This window comes from Monodon monoceros, unplaced genomic scaffold (assembly GCF_005190385.1).
Source record: "Monodon monoceros isolate NGI ecotype Baffin Bay Population unplaced genomic scaffold, NGI_Narwhal_1 Super_Scaffold_3, whole genome shotgun sequence".
In the NCBI taxonomy this organism is placed as follows: domain Eukaryota; kingdom Metazoa; phylum Chordata; class Mammalia; order Artiodactyla; family Monodontidae; genus Monodon; species Monodon monoceros.
Genome location: NW_021703780.1, coordinates 64,640,671 through 64,659,990, shown reverse-complemented (window position 1 = coordinate 64,659,990; position 19,320 = coordinate 64,640,671). Strand labels below are relative to the sequence as shown.

Genomic DNA, 19,320 nt, shown 5'->3' with positions numbered 1-19,320 from the left:
AAAAAAAAGAACCTCTGTGACCCTCTGGTACTAGAGGTCAAAGGTGACAGCTACAGTGTCAATACTGCTGAAAAGGGACTTCCCTGGTGTCACAGTGGTTGAGAATCTGCCTGTCAATGCAGGGGACATGGGTTCAATCCCTGGTCTGGGAAGGTCCCACATACTGTGGAGCAACTAATAAGCCCATGTGCCAGAACTGCTGAGCCTGCGCTCTAGAGCCCACATGCCACAACTACTGAAGCCCTCACTCTTAAGAGTCTGTGCTCTGTAACAAGAGAAGCCACCGCAATGAGAAGCCAGGGCACCGCAACAAAGAGTAGCCCCACTCGCGCAGCAACGAAGACCCAACGCAGCCTCCCCCCAAAAAAAGAATTAGAAAAAAAAAAAAAACTGCCGAAAAGAAGCCTATGAGAAAGATACAGGGAGGGAACCTCCCTCAGCAGTGGTTTGTTCTTCTCTACCCACATTCCAGTTTTGAGCTTTGGTTAACAATCCCAGGAAACCAGGAAAGATCCATGTTGGTACCTACAAAGCATTCGGTTACAGGAATGTTGTCTCTGTAAAAAAAAAAAAAAAAAAAAGCCCAAGGATTTCCCAGCGGCACTTTCATTTCAAATCTATCAATACTTCAAAATAGTCCTTTCCTTTCTTTCTTTTTTTCCTTCTTTTTTTGGGCTGTGCCGTGAGGCTTGTGGGATCTTAGTTCCCCAACCAGGGATCGAACCCAGGTCCTCAGCAGTGAAATCGCTGAGTCCTAACCACTAGACGGCCAGGGAATTCCCCTTTCATTTCTAACTGTGTGGATACTAAAACAGAAAGCCCACTCTGTACTGAGCAACTACTGTGCACTACTGAGCAACTACTGTGCAACTACTGTGTTGAGCAACTACTGTGCACAAGCTACGTGGCCACTTCAAATGTGGCTTGTTACCAATTCCATCCATCACCTTTCAGACATTTAGTTTAAATGTTCTTCTGTGGCATGTAGATACCATTAACAAAGAAATTCTTCAGACATTTTACGATCAAAGCTTTAAATCTCTAGCTGCCAGACAAACTGACATACCACCTTTTTTTCTGTAAGTGAATCTGTATTTTATTTTAGACCCGGATTCATTCCCGTCAGGCTGGGAGCCTGAACTAAATTCCACGCTAAGTTTAAAGACTTTAAAACTTAAGATATAGTTCGCATACCATAAAATTCACTCTTCTTTGGTACTTTGTACAATTCAGTGGGTTTTAGTATATTCACAAGGTTGGTCAACCATCACCACCAACTAATACTAGAACATTTTTACCACCTCAGAAAGAGCCCCTATTACCCATTAGCAGTCACTCACTATTCCTTCTTGCTTTCCCCCTCTCTATAAGAACCTGGTAACCAATTATCTACTTTCTGTGATAGACCTCTTTTTCTCTTTATATTTTCCTTTGGAAACGGTGTTCATACAGATTAAATACAAATTTCACTTGGTCATAGATTTTGGTAAAATATGTATCATTAGTATACAACATCAGCATTACTAAATCTCACCATGAGAGATTAAAGATAATTATTTTTTAATACATTTATTTATTTTTGGCTGCATCGGGTGTTCATTGCCGTGCATGGGCTTTCTCTAGCTGTGGCGAGCAGGGGCTATTCTTCGTTGTGGTGCCGGCTTCTCATTGCGGTTGCTTCTCTTGCTGCGGAGCACAGACTCTAGGTGCATGGGCTTCAGTAGCTGTGGCACGTGGGCTTGGTAGTTGTGGCTCGCGGGCTCTAGAGTGCAGGCTCAGTAGCTGTGGCGCACGAGCTTAGTTGCTCCACGGCATGTGGGATCTTCCCGGATCAGGGCTTGAACCCGTTTTCCCCTGCATTGGCAGGCGGATTCTTAACTACTGCGCCACCAGGGAAGTCCCAAAGATAATTATTAATCTAGATAAGCTTATCCATGATTATCAAAGTCATACCATCAATACTCTTAACAAGAAATATGTACATATTATATATAATACACATTACATAGACACGTATTTATGTATCTAGCTCACATACAAATGAGCCAGAGGGCAGAATGACAACATCTGAACAATTAGCCCTGTGGAGAACGGAGACACAAAGACACATGATAACCTCCAAGTTCAACTTGAATGGAGAAGACACCCAATAAACATTCAATGCCACCTGTGGCCTAAGTGAATTCTGTGACAGAACTACCAGCAATGCTAGATTCAGAAACAAGGCTCTCCACCATATGAGTGCTGGAATGGCCATGATCGTCTGCCCTCACATGCCTGGATGCCTGTGCACTCATCCCTCAGACACTGTCAAGACAGGTGCTACCCAGCCTCTTTAACTTTCAGTCCAGACACCCCAAGTTTCATGGGAGAGACACTGTGCAGCACCACGGAACTGGCTGTCAAAGATCTAGCTGCCACCCAAAGCACTGCCTCCACTTTTCAGGCATCTCTGCGTCCCAAGAGGTAGATAAGCAGCCAAGAAAAAGGAAGGCAACCAAGTAGAGTCCAGTGTTATAGAATCACCCTGTACTACTGAGTATATACCATATGCTAGCTGCCATACCAAGCACTTCACATACATTACATACTTTAATCTCACAATTGCTCTGAGGTAGGTACTGTGATTATCCCTCCATTTTATAGATGAGGAAACTGAGCTTCAGAAGTTACAAGAGCTAGGAACTGATGAAGCTGGAATCTTAAACCGGTCTGTGCTCTTAACACTATACTGTCTGGAGGTATACAAAGTCATAAACCAAAGCTATAACCAAGACCACAAAGGGAACTGTGCCTTTGTATAACCCCTGTACTAGTTAGTTAGAATTATACAAATTCTGCTTGTTTTTTTTCAATAACTGTCTGTAATCAAGTTCCAAAATTAGCACTTTGCACAATCCCATTTTTATAAAAAGTCAAACATTAACTAAAAATACAAGCTGGGGGCCTCCCTGGTGGCGCACTCGTTAAGAATCCACCTGCCAATGCAGGGGACACGGGTTCGAGCCCTGGTCTGGGAAGATCGCACATGTCGCAGAGCAACTAAATCCGTGCACCACAACTACTGAGCCTGCGCTCTAGAGCTCGCAAGGCACAACTACTGAGCCCGAGTGCTGCAACTACTGAAGCATGCATGCCTAGAGCCCGTGCTCCGCAACAAGAGAAGCCACCGCAATGAGAAGCCCACGCACCGCAATGAAGAGTAGCCCCGGCTCGCTGCAACTAAAGAAAGCCCACGTGCAGCAACGAAGACCCAATGCAGCCAAAAATAAATAAATAAATTAATTAATTAAAAAAGAAATACAAGCTGAAAGAAATATGGCAACAACAAAGCACAAGGTTAAAATATACAGGCACATGCCCAATTTAGAACAAATTAGGAACTAAATTTCTTCCAACCACAGAAATGAACCATGTGTAACAAAAATAATCATAAACCTCATTATAGGAGACACATTGGAAATTTCCCTTAAAACTGCCAAATGATAAATATTTACTTTTCAAATTCAAGAAAACTAAACTGACTCCAGTTTAGAGTACCTTTTACAATTATTGGAAAAAATCTGAGATAGGCAACGCCAGTGGCTAGTTACCAGAGTTTAGGGTTTTAAGGTCACAGGCTAGATTCCCAGTGTGGTCTAACCATACTCCATGCCCCACATGTGGTATGTCTCTTGCACTTCCTCTTGAGAAAATTTAAGATTTGATCACTGAGGCAGGAGAAACACCTAGAAAGACCTGATAATCAGTCCCAATCAGCAGGCTAAATAAGAAGTACTGTTGATGTAAAAATAATCCCCTGGACACTGCCACCAAATCCTCTTTTTAACCATATACTCCATGAAGCCAAAACTGGAGCTGCTATAATTTAGGACTTTCTTGTCCAGTCAGATGAGAAGTTGTGTGCTAATAACAAACACTCAATGTTCACTGCACGCCAGGCCCAGTTCGAATCACCTTACATGCATTAACTCATTTAATCCCTAGAAGTATGAGAAGACATTGAGACACAGAGATGTTATGTTATGCCACTTGCCCAAGTTACACAGTAGAAGGTGACAGAGCTGAGAAGCAACCCTGAGCAGTCTGCCTCCAGAGTCCATGTATTTACCTACTGAGCTAGTTGGATGGAGATCAGAGTCCATATATTTAACTACTATGATATATTGCCTGGTGCCCAGCCAAGACTCAATCACTGGACAGGTAACCAAACTGCATAATCAGAGCATCAATCCTTAAAATCATTTTTAAAAAATATTTTATTTATTTATTTATTTGGTTGGTTGTGCCAGGTCTTAGTTGCAGCAGGCGGGCTCCTTAGTTGTGGCATGCAAACTCTTAGTTGCAGCATGCATGTGGGATCTAGTTCCCTGACCCAGTATTGAACCTGGGCCCCCGGCATTGGGAGCTCAGTCTCAACCACTGCGACACAAGTGAAGCCCCCTTAAAATCATTTTTAATTCTCCAGAATTCCCCAACTCTCCGGTGAGTGAGAATCTTCAATTGTTGATTTACACACATTTTAGAATTCATTTTCCTTTCTGTTTCCCACCAATACCTCTACTGAGGGCACTCAAGAGAGGGTACTGAAATTGAGATTTCCAGAAAGAATGGCATGACTCAAGCCACAAGTTATACAGCTGAGCTCTGGCCAGGATGCCACATTCTCTTCAGTGAAGTAGTTTTAGGGTGAGGGTTTAGGCAATGCCACAGCCTTGCAGGTATTTATAAAGATTATTTTTTTTTGTTACCTGGAAAGCACACAATTCAAGTACTGAAATGTTTCATACAATATTGCTAACAACTTAAATAAGATTCCAACAAACTGAGTCTCAGCTCATTTTTTCCATCATGGCCTCAACAAAGTCTTTCCCATCCCCCAAAACATAAGCGTTCCCTATCCATCTCATTTTAATCACAAGGACGGATCCCATTTAAGATTTGGCTTCCTTCACATACCTTCAGAAATACCCTGGCCGTCCTGGTATCTTCAAAAACTCAAACTCTCTTAAGTTTGTTGACACAAAAAAACACTATTTCATAAAACTTCATGTATTCTACAGTCTTCATCCCACATACTAGAAAAAGCCAGTGTTTGAAGGAATTTTCATGTTAGGTGATAACAGCATCCTTTTCCCTTGCACTATATAAAGTCAGGCTGATTCTGTCATGTAGCCAAGTCATCTTTAGTTAAAGAAGGTCACTGATGCTAATAAGGTTGAGTAAAAACTGCAGAGAAATGAATTATTCTCCCAGAGCCCTTTTATAAGGGCACTTTAGTGACTATTTGGTCAAACAGAAATAGGCAACAAACATCATACCTGCAAATTTGAGAAAATAAAATGCTGCAGACCAAATGACAATGGTTTGAGAGAACTAGCACAACTGGGCAACCACTGAGAGATATTCTAACACAATGCTTCTTACTCCCCTCCCCAAGTCCCAGTGCAATGGCACACAAAGAGAAAGGAGATAATAGTCGCTCTCAATCCTCAGGGACTTGGACAATAAAGAAAGCCAAGGGTATATGACACTGCTAGAAATACCTTTCCCAGGAAGGGACAGAATAAAAGGTTCTGCATCTCAGTGTTTGCTGGCTTTATACTTCTCCTAGACAGAGATGGTGAAGGTATGAGCTGACAGACCTCTGTAGGAAATTACTTTCCCAGACAGACAGCTGCTGGCTAAGTGATGCCCTGATGAGTCCCCTTGGCCACCATGCTCAGTACTGCTGCAGAGCATCCTATTAGTTTGATGTCTCCATTAAGGCACTGGGAAAGGGCTAGAGGGGCCTTAGTTATCATCCTGAACAACCTCATTATGCACACATACCCCACAATATCTGACAAACCAAGCTGACAGAAGGCTCCTTTATCCCCTTTCCCAGACTTATAAGTATCAGTCAATGATAAATAAAAGACATTTCACATCAAGAGTCAGGATAGTGAAGAGTTATAAAAATCTCAACCCAAAGCATTTCATAGAACCCTCCTCAGAAGCATATACACAGACTACTCAAAGGTGCCCTGTAGATGGTGACTCAGAATTCATACTAATTTTGTCTATAAGTAAAACTTGGACGGAAGGAGAATGGATGAATAGACATCTTCCACAAACACTTGCACCTTACTCCAAGGAGTAAGGACTTCATCCCTCACATTCTTATATCTCTCATAAGATTTTAAACTGCTGTGTTATTGGGAGCTTGATCCACATCCATTTCCTTAAGGAAAATCCAGATATAAAAATTTTTTTCCCGGAATTATGATTGGAAATTACTTGACATGAAGAAGAAGAAGAGGAGGAGGAGGAGGAGACGACTGTCTAATTTCAAATGCTTACTAGGTATCAGATGCTATGCTAAGTGTTCTGTATACATTATGCACCAAGAGTCACTACTCAAATTCTATGTTATTCCTCAAGAAGTTTCCCTAACCACCTCGTCTAAAACTGCCCTCATACGCATTCTCTCAATACCCTGCTTCATTATCTTTATAGCACTTAGCATTATCATATATTATTTTAAATTTGTCTACTTGCTTATGCTCTGACTTCTATCACTAAAACAGAAGTTATATAATCTGTCTCATTTACTGCAGCATCTCCAGCATCCAGAAAGGTGCCTAGTACACAGCAGGCACTCGTGAACGCATGATCTCATTTAATCCACTCCAGGGTCCCATGAGGTACTGGTAACAGAGGGAACTGAGGCCAAGGGAGGTTAAGAAATTTGCCAGAGGCAACCCAGCTAGGAAGTAACATCTGACTATAGAAGCTACACTCCTCTTTTCTATGCTATACTACCTAATTACAAAAATCCCCCTGAATATTCCATTCTCAAAATTTTTCTCATCAGAATGATTTGTACACATCTGAGCTGTGGTAAAGGTTATTAGAAGAATACTGACTGGGTCATGAAGTCTATGCAGTTCAGCGAGAGGATTCTATTGCATGGCAGTGTTAGCAGTGTGACCTCTGTCCCATGGCTAGGGGAAGAATAAAAATCTAGGAAATCGGGTTGACTGAAAAAGGATATGGTGATATCTTATTAAGAAATAACTCCAGGGCTTCCCTGGTGGCGCAGTGGTTGAGAGTCCGCCTGCCGATGCAGGGGACACGGGTTCGTGACCCGGTTCGGGAAGATCCCACATGCCGCGGAGCGGCTGGGCCCGTGAGCCATGGCCGCTGAGCCTGCGCATCCGGAGCCTGTGCTCCGCAACGGGAGAGGCCACAGCAGTGAGAGGCCTGCGTCCCGCAAAAAAACCAAAAAAAAACAAAAAAGAAATAACTCCAGTGAATACTGAAAATGTTATCGGACAGAATTTGGAGTTTATCTGAGAGAACACTCTATGGAACCCATGAGTACCACATAATCTCTGTCACCTTTCTTAGTATGAGATTATAAGGTCCTAGAAGACAGAGGCTGTCTCTTATTTGCTCTCCTGCACAGAGTGACATATGCAAGAGCATGGTTACCCGTCAAGACATTCTATTTCACATCTAGAAAAATTCTGGCCTTGCTCCTGCTTTATTCTGGTGTCCTATTCACTGGGCAAAGGTCATTCATGAGGGATCTGGGAGAGTGTTCAAAGAATGGGTGGGAAGTGTGGGGGGAGATATGTCTATAGGCCACACCCCCTTGACACTGCTTGTGTAAATGAACATTTTTCTAGATGTACCTCTAACAGAAATCCAGCATTATGATAATCCTTATTTTTAAAGAAGGCTGCCCTAGTTCTATTTGACATTACTCTTTAGGAGGCTGGATACTTTAGATAGGATTTTTTGGGGGATAGAAGGAAGAGGCAGTTAAGACACAATATGGTTATTTTTAAGATTATATAGCTCTGATAAAAAGCAACATCCCTCTAGGAGAAACACACAGTTCGGAGAATGATACTAAAGAAATGGCATCTGCCATGGCTCCCCATTTATGTTTCTACCACTCACAATATTCTTTAGTACAGTGGCAAAGGATTTAAAGATTACTCACTGATAAAGACAAGATGCTTATGAATTAAATGAATGTTCTCAAATTAGGACAGATTGCTAGAATGGAATCAACCATAAGCATACAGACTAGGACTTTATTCCTCTCTCCAAATATTGGCAGATAGCATTTTCTGACACATAATTAGTATCTGTTAAATGACTGACTCAATGATGGACACTGAACAAATCAGGCAACGAGAACTCTGTGAAGGGGATATAGTCCTACTGCAGTCGTTTTCTGAGGATCTAACAGTATTTATACTACTAACAACAGGAATGGATACATCAAGTTTCCTCTAATTACTTCTTGATCCCAGAGGATTTAGAGCATGTCATCTCCATTGCCATAAAGGGGGAACATGGTCAAAGAAGGGAAAAAGTTAAGTGTGATGAGCCATGCTGAATGGAACAAAGCTGATGAAAGGGCATTCGGCTATGAAAGAGAAACAGTTCTCATGCAATACTACTCTTCTCTGGCAGAGCCTTCTTTTAAGATTCTGGGTGCATCGCAATCACAATGTTAAGCACAGGCAGTGGGTACATAAAAATCAAACTGTATCACTAAGCTTCTTTCTCCCACTTTACAGATGGAGGAACTAACACACCACAGAGAAAACAACTTTCCCCAAGGAAACACGATGACAAGGATTCTATCCATTTCATAATTCCTCCCAAAACTACCAGGCAGCGTTCAATTAAAGACCCAGATGACAGTTCTAGGTGGCAAGCTAAATACATCTAGGTGTTTCAAACATAAGGTAAGTACAGATTCAGATTCACCAGCTCTGACTATATGCAGCTAAGAACTTGAGTACGAAACCCCAATTTGCAAAGAACAATGATGAATGCAAAAGACCCCAACAATCAACAACTAACTCTCTTCTCCCCCTTGGCCCTCTTCCAAAAGTAGCACTTGCAGGCAGGACCTGAGTGCCACAGGAGTTGCCATCAGTGGTCTTCACCCTAGGTCTGGGTGTTAAGTACTGACCTAGAATTCCTGTGCCAGGAAGTTCCTTCAGATCACAGACAGGCAAGGATCATTCTTTGCATCTGGATCCCAAGCTCAGTCACATCCCAAAGGGAAGCACTCCAGACCTGTCATCTTTTTCCATCTACTGTCCTTGGAATATGGTGCAACTACAACTGAATGCTATTTTTAAAAATATACTCTGTGCCCATTAACTCTTCTAAAGAAACCTTCCCAGCTTCTTTTAAAGTTTCTCCTGGTTGGAATGTGGTATGCTCCAAATACAGATTTCTGGTACCTTTCCAAAGTTTAATCATTTGAAGCTCTCCCTCCCCATACATAAAAAATATATCCTTCCAGCATCATTTGACCGAAGTATAAAGCAACCTGGTTGGCCTCCATGCATCCGATGGCATCTTCCAAGAGTGAAAACTCCACGCAGACATAGCCATAGTCGTAACCTGGGGACAGCATTTAAATACAGACGGGAGTGGTGTTAGTGCCTTGAAAACACAAAAGACACACTTAAATCCCCTGTTTCTGAACCCCTTAAACACAAGCCCTCCCCATGCCCCCCCCCTCCCCTGTACTAGGCAAAGCTGCTACCCCAAACAGAAAAAAGTACTGAAGGAAAGTCTGGATGTTTCTGGACTTAGAAAGTCATTCCAAAATGGCCTTTTCTATTAACCAAGAAGATTCTTTGCCCTCTTTAGTACTGTTGATCTGGTGAGGGTGCCCCAGAATTGGGTAATCGCACAGAAAGTTCAAAGGGGGACCCGAAACATTTTAACCACAGGCTGAGTCTTCTGGAAAAACAAGGTCAACAAGAACAGGAAAGTATCTGGAAAAAAAAATGTATACCGAGAGAGGAAGGAGAAGCAATTATCTCAAAGCTATACTAATAGTCACCACTTATCAAGCAGAAACCACCTTCAAAGACAGAAGTGCTGACAGACTGAGGCAACTATATACCACAGGAAGCTTCTGGTTGGCAGGGGACAGACCATATCAGGTCTCCTCTTTTTTTCCTTGTTTCAACTCAAGTCATAAGCCAGCTAAAATCTTTATGAAAGGAAGAAGGTGTAAAAGCATAAGTAAGTACAAATGGCTGGGTCCAAAACTGTGCTTATGCACAAAGTTGGGGTAGGCTGGGGGAGAGACAGGAATTGTTAGCAATCAGTACATGTTCAAGAATTGTATGTACCATCAGAGCACAAAACACCCTTCACCATTTTCCTGAGCAAGTGTCATTTGTGACTCTCGTGACCCATGAGATGGGAAGTCATGGGATTTACAAGCTGACAAACTCTAACACTAACCCCATCCTATAATTTCCTTGATACTGCCACCATATGACTACAAAAATATACTTATTAAAGCAATGCTCCACAAGTGGCTTCCATGTTTCCTCCACTCTACTGCCTCACAGGATAAAGAAGTTCATCTTTAGGAGTGACACTGTGCAGATGGAACACCAAGAAAAAGATGTGATTTGCTCAAATAAGAAATAAAACTCAGGGGCTTCCCTGGTGGTGCAGTGGTTAAGAATCCGCCTGCCAATGCAGGGGACACGGGTTCGATCCCTGGCCCGGGAAGATCCCACATGCCGCGGAGCAGCTAAGCCCATGTACCAGAACTACTGAGCCTGAGCTCTAGAGCCCGTGCTCTGCAACAAGAGAAGCCACGACAATGAGGAGCCTGCGCACCGCAATGAAGAGTAGCCCCCGCTCGCCACAACTAGAGAAAGCCCCGCGTGCAGCAATAAAGACCCAACACAGCCAAAAATTTTTTAAAAGACACAAATAAATTTATTTTTTTTAAAAAAAGAAATAAAACTCAGGGAAAGAGAAACCACACAAAACCTAGGTCAATTTTGAGCACAAAGTATATATAATAATAGAAAACTGGTATCATTGAATCAAGGTAATAAAGGCCAAAAAAAGAAAAAAAAAAAAAAAAAGGAAAAGGAAAACAACAACAAAAAAGCTAGGGCAAGAGAAAATATAACTTAAAAACAGACCAAACTTGGTGAAATGGGTTGGATCCCTTGTCACATGGAATGAATGGCCTGAAATGTTTTATTATGATATAGGTAAGGCTTTAGATCTGTTACATACTCCAAGTTCATTATGAAATGTTACAATGGTATAATTTGATTCTTCCTTTGAATTATAGGAAATGACCAGGAAGAAAAGAAAGCTACTAGAAATCTCAGCACCCCCTTAGGTGGACAGACTTTCTACCTGATTTCACAGCTTTGACCAACACAGATTAGAACTAACCCCTGGAATCTCTATTTAAACTTACCACAACAAAATCAGTCTTCTCTAATTAGTAACTATTTAGAGAAATGAAACTGCTTTAGAGAAACAGTATATGCATTTGTATATACCCTATTAACAGGAGAAATTGTTCTGTTACATATTTCCTTTCAAGTGGATTTCTTGATTCAACTCAGTGAACATCTCATACATAAAACATTTTGCATTTTGTAAAGGGCTCTGAGTGTTCTTGGGAAACACTGCAGAAGAGCAGAAGCAACTAAAGTGCCTTTTATCACCAAGTATCTACTGTAAACATTCAAATGTATGTCCACAATCAGAAAGGGGCAGCCACAGAACAAGCAGATATACTCTCAAGTGTGTTGATTACCTCTACAGAACATTGTCAAAGGAGCATCCAGATGTGTGGAAAGCAAACCCTCTCCATAGCTGCCAAAATGAAAAACACAGAACACCAACACCAAATTGGCAAAGCCCTGAGTTTCCTTTCTGTTCTTAAAGTAACTATTGTGGCCCAGAGGAGCACACGGAATCTATGTGCAGAAAAAGAAAGGATTCATAGCAACATTCATACTTTGCTAAAGAACAAACAGACTTTGATACTAATGTCACTGCAAAGGAAAAGATACTAGAGGAGACATAATGAGCATCTAGAGGAGACATAATGAGCATCTAATAGCATCTCTATACATTCCTGAGATATTATATGTTGACAATGTACTTCAGATATAATATTTAAATTTATAAGCCCAACATTCAACTTCTTCTGCCTGAAACTTTATCAAACAAAAACAGAAATTTAAAGTTTAGGGAATTCCCTGGCGGTCCAGTGGTTATGACTTGGTGCTCTCACTGCTGGCGTCCACGTTTGATCCCTGGTCAGGGAACTAATGTGCTGCAAACCATGCAGTGTGGCCAGAAAAAGCAAAAAAGTTTAACTATAATACCTAAAACTTTAAAAATAAATAAATAAAAATTAAAAAGGACCAAATCTTGATCCAAAGCATTTTGTGTGTCCAAGACTCAGAGTTGTACTATAAGGATTTTCATAAATTGCCAAAACAGGTGATGATACCAAGTAATATTTACAAAGCACTTGTAGGTGCAAGACTGTATTCTAAATATTTTACATATAGTTAACCCTCACATGACTATCCTATAAGGTAAATATTATTAACCTCATTTTACCCATCATGGGGAAGCAGTCAAAGAAGGAACAAGCAATTTGTTCAAAATCACCTCAATGGTAAGGAGCAATACCTGGCTTCAAACCCAGTCAGTCCAGATTCAAATTGATGCTATTAACCACTACACTGTATAAATTAATCTGATTTCCAACCTCCACGGAGCCCAATCACAGAAAGGATCCCACATGCCTGAGCACAGATAAGACTATGTCTATAGTTAAGAAATATTGAAATTTGAGCACAACAGTTATTTTTATTCTAAAATATCTATGGCAGAACCATTGTGAGTGGGCCTGACTGTGCAAGTTAGAAAGCATTCACTTTCATGGACTGAATATACTGGCTATCAAAATTCTTCTGAAAAGACAAAAACCCAAAAGTCTTGTTGTAAATGATGGCTATAAAAATTACAATATGATAAGATACTTGATATAGTATATTGAATATAGTATATTTTTAAAACTTTAAAATTGAGAACAATTATATAAAATGTGTATAGGAAAAAGAACTAGAATTAAATACAATGAAGTTGCATCTAATTCAGAGGTCAGAGACAAAAGTCAGCATATGAGATGAAAACCATGCATTTTCAATATCATACTTGAACACCCCAAGGTGAAGAACAACATACCATCTCTCAATATAGGTTAAGTCCAACACTGCCAGTTTTTCCTCCAGCGTCGCAACAGATCACTTTTCTTTTGGCTGACACCAGATGAAGAGGTTGGCTTGCATTTAAGGGCCATAATGTATGAAAAATATATCACTTTAAATGACAGAATCACAGCCAGCATAGTGAACACTCATACTCAGAGAAAACTGGAGAGACCACCTGAAGTCATAGCCGAGTCACACCCCCACCTCTCATGCTCACTCCATGAGAGGGAAAATGGGGTGTGGGGTAGGGGAGAGGAGTTGAGCAAGCACAGGTGAATATACAGAAATCTGAAAATGATGTAATGTGACACAACTGTAAACAAAAATGATTACAGTGGTTGTATTGAGATAATTGTGATTTTTTTCCTTTAGTTCTCAAATGTAATTTTATAATTCACAGAAAAAGTTCTAGTAGACACAGAAGATGTTCCACTCAGAGACCTAAATGTTCTGAAGACTACCAACCAACCTTGCATTCAGAATTGCTAGGAACCATCTGGAATCATCAAGATGGTAAACTCAGTGTTAACAGTCCCACAGACAAATTCTCACCTAAAAAGAGTAATAAAAAAATCTCTTTTATTACCTTTTTCTTCCATCATCACATGCTGGGAAGAAACCTGGTGGGCTGATGGGTCTTTGTGGCTTATTTGTATGACTATTAAAAAGCATATCTTTCTCCATTTTCTAACCTAAATGTATAGATTTCTCATAGAAATGTGAATGCTCCTTATACTTTTTTTTGCAGTTGAGAAGGATGAGAACAAGGCAAAGGAAGGAAATCTATAAAGGTAATATTAAATTTTCAATTCTTCTCCATCTTCATTAACCATGTGGTTGCCTGTTCCCCAAAAAAGTATCTGTGATAATAGCTAACCAGGTGCTTAGGGGAAAACAAGGTACAGAAAACAAAGCCCTGATAAATAATATCCAATCCCAGAACTAATTCTTTAGTCTCTGTCCCTAGAAAAGCTGACTCAGTGATGCTGACAAACATGGCCCTTGATCATTCAAGCCAACTGTTAGTCTATACCAAGCCCTGTTTTCATAACAGTTATACACCAAGATTTTTATTTAGGCAAATGAGATGAGCAGCCCTATATTCAAACTGACCAAGAAAAACCCAACTAAACATAAACAAGTCCAGTTGAATTTCCCATTAGGAGAGTACTGGTTGACTTTGAAAAAGGCCAGAATATACACACCAACTATGAAATGTAAAAAAGAATCAGGATTTTAAAGGACACAGGCAGAGGGAAAAATTAATTTTTTAAATGTTATTGGGTATCTTTGAGGAAAAAGAAAACACAGGGATTTTCCCCTTTAAACAAGGAGTAATATTTCTGTGGAAACAAAGCATTATGAATATAAAAAGCACCATGAAAAATATTAATAGAGATTCAAGAGGGCTTAGTTCTATCGGTCTTGTTTTCCTAATTCCATTTCACTGGGAATATAGGTGTTTAGAAGAAAAGTAAAATATTATCAGGTTAGAGATTTTAACAAAAGTCAAACAGAACTGATCCAGGTATCTGAATTCCCATCAATGGAAATAACATGACAAAGGAGGCCTGTGTGAAAGATTTCCAACAGGTACTTTGCTATGTTAAAACCTCAAATGAGTATGTACCTGCAGCTCTCATTAGGAAAATTAGGAAAATATCTGACTTACATGTCAAAATACCATCTGGAAAGAATGAAATTGGCCTATATGAAATCATCACTTTGACATCTTATAAGCACTTTCAATTCTCTCTCCTTCAATTATGCATATAAGGATTGCTGGTTTATAATAAGACAGATGAAACTACGAAGATATGCACTGATGATTACTTGCTAAATTTTTGAAAACTGCATATGGTTCTATTATATCTAGCTTTCCATCTGCACCAGATGGTTATTTTTTTTTAAATATTTTTTATTGGTTTGTATTTTCAAGTAGTTTTCAAAATCCAAAATTAATCTTAGGGTCACTTCATCCTGATGATGGTTCTCGGGCCCAGATTAACATTTGTTAGGAAATTCTCACCCTTATTCAACTCATTTCAATTCCACTGACATTTACAACGCTATGTGAGCACAAAGGAGGGGAGGGTCCTAGCCCTCAGAGAGCTTAGCCTAATGGAAGAGTTATGACAAGTAGATAAGCATAGACCATCTCAAAATGCTATGTAAGTCAGAAAAGGGAACTTTTTTTTTTCTGAACTATAATTGACAAATAATACTGTATTACTTTTAGGATACAACATGATGATTTGATATATGTATATACAGCAAAATGATTACCACAATAAGTTTAGTTAACATCCATCACCATACACAGTTACGATTTGTTTTCCTTGTGATGGGAACTTTAAAGATCAACTCTTACTGCAACCTTCAAATATCCAATACAGTACTGTTAACTATAGTCACAACCCTGTATATTAAATCCCCAGGACTTTTTAAAAATCTGGGAACAACTACTCTTTCTAGAGCCAATGATCTAGTTCAATTTTTGTTCACTTGAAAACAAACAAAAAAACCTACAGAGCAACCATCAGGAATAAGATCTGAGTTTCTCCCCCCAGCTAAGAACACTCCAACCTGACAGGAAAGATGGTACAGGAGTGGCAAAAGGATCACCCAAGAGAGGAGTAGCATCAATGCTGAAGCAAACTGCCCATGCAGAGAGATGATGCCAGAACAATAGAGGTCCCAGACTAAGTGGGGGAGGGGGGTATTTTCATTTCTGTACACCCAACACTAGCATAATACCCGGCACGTGGTGGCGCTCAGTCAATGCCACATCACTTGTAATGAGTATCTTCACTGGAGCAACACACAAAGTAACTTCTACAGTTATGTACATAGGCAAGAAGCTACAGCTAATTCATCATGTGCCCTCAGGCAAGCCACTTCTCTCTGGGCTTGGGTTATCTCATATGCCAAGTAGCAATGATGGTACTCCTTTGAAGGGTGGTTTCAGGGGTGCATGAGATAATACATTTCAGTACCCCTGTGCTTCTATTACAAAGCACTCTCAGGGACTAAAGATGAGACAGCTGCCCCTGTATTGCTGCTAACTTACTGACAGCACTTGTCCTCCATGCAGCCATTTTAAAATACAGGACTGGGCTTCCCTGGTGGCTCAGTGATTGAGAGTCCGCCCGCCAATGTAGGGGACACGGGTTCATGCCCCGGTCCGGGAAGATCCCACATGCTGTGGAGCGGCTAGGCCTGTGAGCCATGGCCGCTGAGCCTGCAGGTCCGGAGCCTGTGCTCCGCAACGGGAGAGGCCACAACAGTGAGAGGTCCGCGTACCGCAAAAAAATAATAATAATAATTTAAAAAATAAATAAATAAAATACAGGACTATTCTTGATTAAGATTTACCAAAACCTTTCATCAGATATGCTTGTACACTGTCAAACGTACTCATTGTCTGATAAACAAGGTGAGCCCTTTCTAGGACTTGATATTAATCTGAAAGCTAAAATGAAAAATTTTCTAAAAAATATAGAATTTTAAATTACTTACAATTATACAAACAGAACACTCTACTCCCTCAACATAACACCATTGCATAGTTTTAGAAATTAAAATTAAGTATGTCAGAATTTTTGACAAAAATTTCTTGAGAGGATCTACTCATCCAATATTTTATTTCCAAAGTTAGCACATACATGTTAACTAATGTTAACTAATACTTTCAGGTTGAAGAAACATATTCCAGTACTTACACAAATATTATTTAACCACCAATTCACACATAACCTCACACATTGCTACCAGGAATTTTTGTAGCTTGGCTAATATTTTCTTCTTTGATTTGAAGACAAGCAAAGGCAGGAAATCATTTAATCTGTGACACAAATTCAATTGCTCGGTTATTAGGAAAAAACTAATGAAGCTTAAGCTTCATTTATTAAGCAATGATTTTCCTACCCTGTCAGGGTACATTCGATTCATTTTTTAAAATGATGTTATCTAACCAACAAGGTCCTACTGTATAGCACAGGGGACTATATTCAATACTTTTGATAAACCATCATGGAAAAGAATATTAAAAAAGAATGTCTATATGTATATAACTGAGTCACTGTGCTGTACAGCAGACACTGGCACAACATTGTAAATCAACTATACTTCAGTTAAAAAATAAATAAATAAAATTAAAATCATCTTATCTAGTCACTTTCCCTCACCAGAGAGCTATGAAGTACTATTCAGCAGCTCCCACCCCAACTCCTGTACCATGGGATTTTCTAACATGTATCTGACGACTGTGACAACCAACATTCATTTCTGATAAATGCAAAAGCACTGGTGGGCATTCAAATAAACATGAAAGGAATTTTTTGTTTTGTTTTACTTTGTTTTTCCTGTTCCCCCTGTCCCTAAAACAACTGAATGAGCCATGAAAGATATAAACCAAGCCAGTAAATAACTTTTTTTTCTCTTTCCAGTCCAAATCTAGTTTTTAAAATCATGGTCAAAACAAAAACAAGGGCTTCCCTGGTGGCACAGTGGTTGAGAGTCCACCTGCCAATGCAGGGGACACGGGTTCGAGCCCTGGCCCAGGAAGATCCCACATGCCGCAGTGTAACTAAACCTGTGCGCCACAACTACTGAGCCCACATGCCTAGCACCCGTGCTCCCAACGGGAGAAGTCACTGCAATGGGAAGCCCTTGCACCGCAACGAAGAGTGGCCCCCGCTCGCCGTAACCAGAGAAATCCCGTGGACAGCAACGAAGACCCAACACAACCAAAAATAATAAAAAATAATAAAAAATAAAAATAAAATAAAGTGAATCTTTCATAGACAGCATATAGTTGGATCATGTTTATTTAAAAAAAAATGCATTGGAACAGAGGTACAATGAGCCTTCCAGAAAGCACACAAAAAAGGTCCATCTGTATGCATTTTTCTCTACTTCTTGTCTGATCATTTCCTATAATACCCATGAAAAGTCTTGATTTATTTTACTTCTCTGAAACTCAGGGGACATCACTTTATTTGCTGATCTCTTTGACCAGTGATTACCTTCAAGCATTCAATTAGGTGTTATTCTCTTTTAATCCTGTTGCCTCTAAAAGTTGTCAACCAGTTTTCAAGAAGGCTTATTTTTTAAAACTGAGATGTAATTCACATACCATAAAATGCAGTGGTATATTCACAAAGTAGTGTAATTCAGTAGTGTACAATTCAGTAGTATATTCACAAAGTAGTGTAACCATTACCACCAAATAGTTCCTAAGAGGCTTGTATTTAAATTAGATAGAAGACCTAAGTGATAACCTAAGTAAGAAACATGGAAGTAGGGAAAAATTGCTTTAATTTACATTCTGAGGGTAGAGAATGTAAGCTAGAAAGGGCGAATACAGATCAGATGTTCTGCAAGGGGAAAGTTAAAGGAAGAAGCCAATGTACTTTAAATCCCATAAATAGTTTTTATGGATGACCTCTATCTACTTCCCATTGAAGGTAACTGTATAAATGACTTTTCCTCCCTGGACTGAAGCTGGGACTCAAGCAGGCTCCTGCACTATGCAGGCTGATTAATGACTCTTTTCTTCTTGCTACCCCATCAGAGGGAACTCTTCAGTGAATTCTTCTAACTACCAAAAGGCACAGGAAACCCCATACAGCCTTATACAAACAAAGATTCGGCCAAAGCCACCTAAGCATTTGACCAAAAAGACAAGTGAGGACTATAGCAATTCTACCTAAAGAAGAGTGAGGAGCTCAGAAAGGCAGTGAACTGACACAGGGCTATAAACAGAGTTCAAACACCTTCTGCATTTCAGAGAGGCAAATTCCATCTCAGCCAAATAGTTCTAGGGAAGAGAATATAACCTGCCAATTAAGGCATCTGCTCATCACTGTCATGCTATACTGTCTGTTCTACCTACAGATGTCCTGTGTGGTTTAGATAGAGACCTCCAATGCTACATAGTCTACCAACCAAAAACTGCCAAGCTGGTGGTCCCTGCTTATGAATAAAGTGATGCCTTGGGTTGCGAAAGATGTCCCATTCTCAGATCCAGATTAAGACTCTACACCCAGGACTTCCCTCGTGGCGCAGTGGTTAAGAATCTGCTTGCCAACGCAGGAGACACAGGTTTGAGTCCTGGTACAGGAAGATTCCACATGCTGCAGAACAACTAAGCCCGTGCACCACAACTACTGAGCCTGCACTCTAGAGCCTGTGAGCCACAACTACTGACCTGTGTGCCTAGAGCCCGTGCTCC

General features: G+C 40.2%; 1 protein-coding gene across 5 annotated transcripts in view; it reads right to left on the bottom strand.

Annotated features, from left to right (window-relative positions):
- The window catches only part of RBM6 (RNA binding motif protein 6), a 106,895-nt gene that overhangs the window by 50,041 nt on the left and 37,534 nt on the right, over positions 1-19,320 (bottom strand). For 4 of the 5 annotated variants that reach the window (XM_029241646.1, XM_029241643.1, XM_029241644.1 and 1 more), the window contains one exon: positions 9,347-9,420. The exons of the other annotated variant lie outside the window; for it this stretch is intronic. Coding sequence is in view for 3 of the 4 variants with exons in the window: in XM_029241643.1 (XP_029097476.1) it covers positions 9,347-9,420 (74 nt within the window). In the remaining variant the exon portion in view is untranslated. The remainder of the gene's footprint in view (positions 1-9,346; positions 9,421-19,320) is intronic. 5 annotated transcript variants of the gene reach the window in all.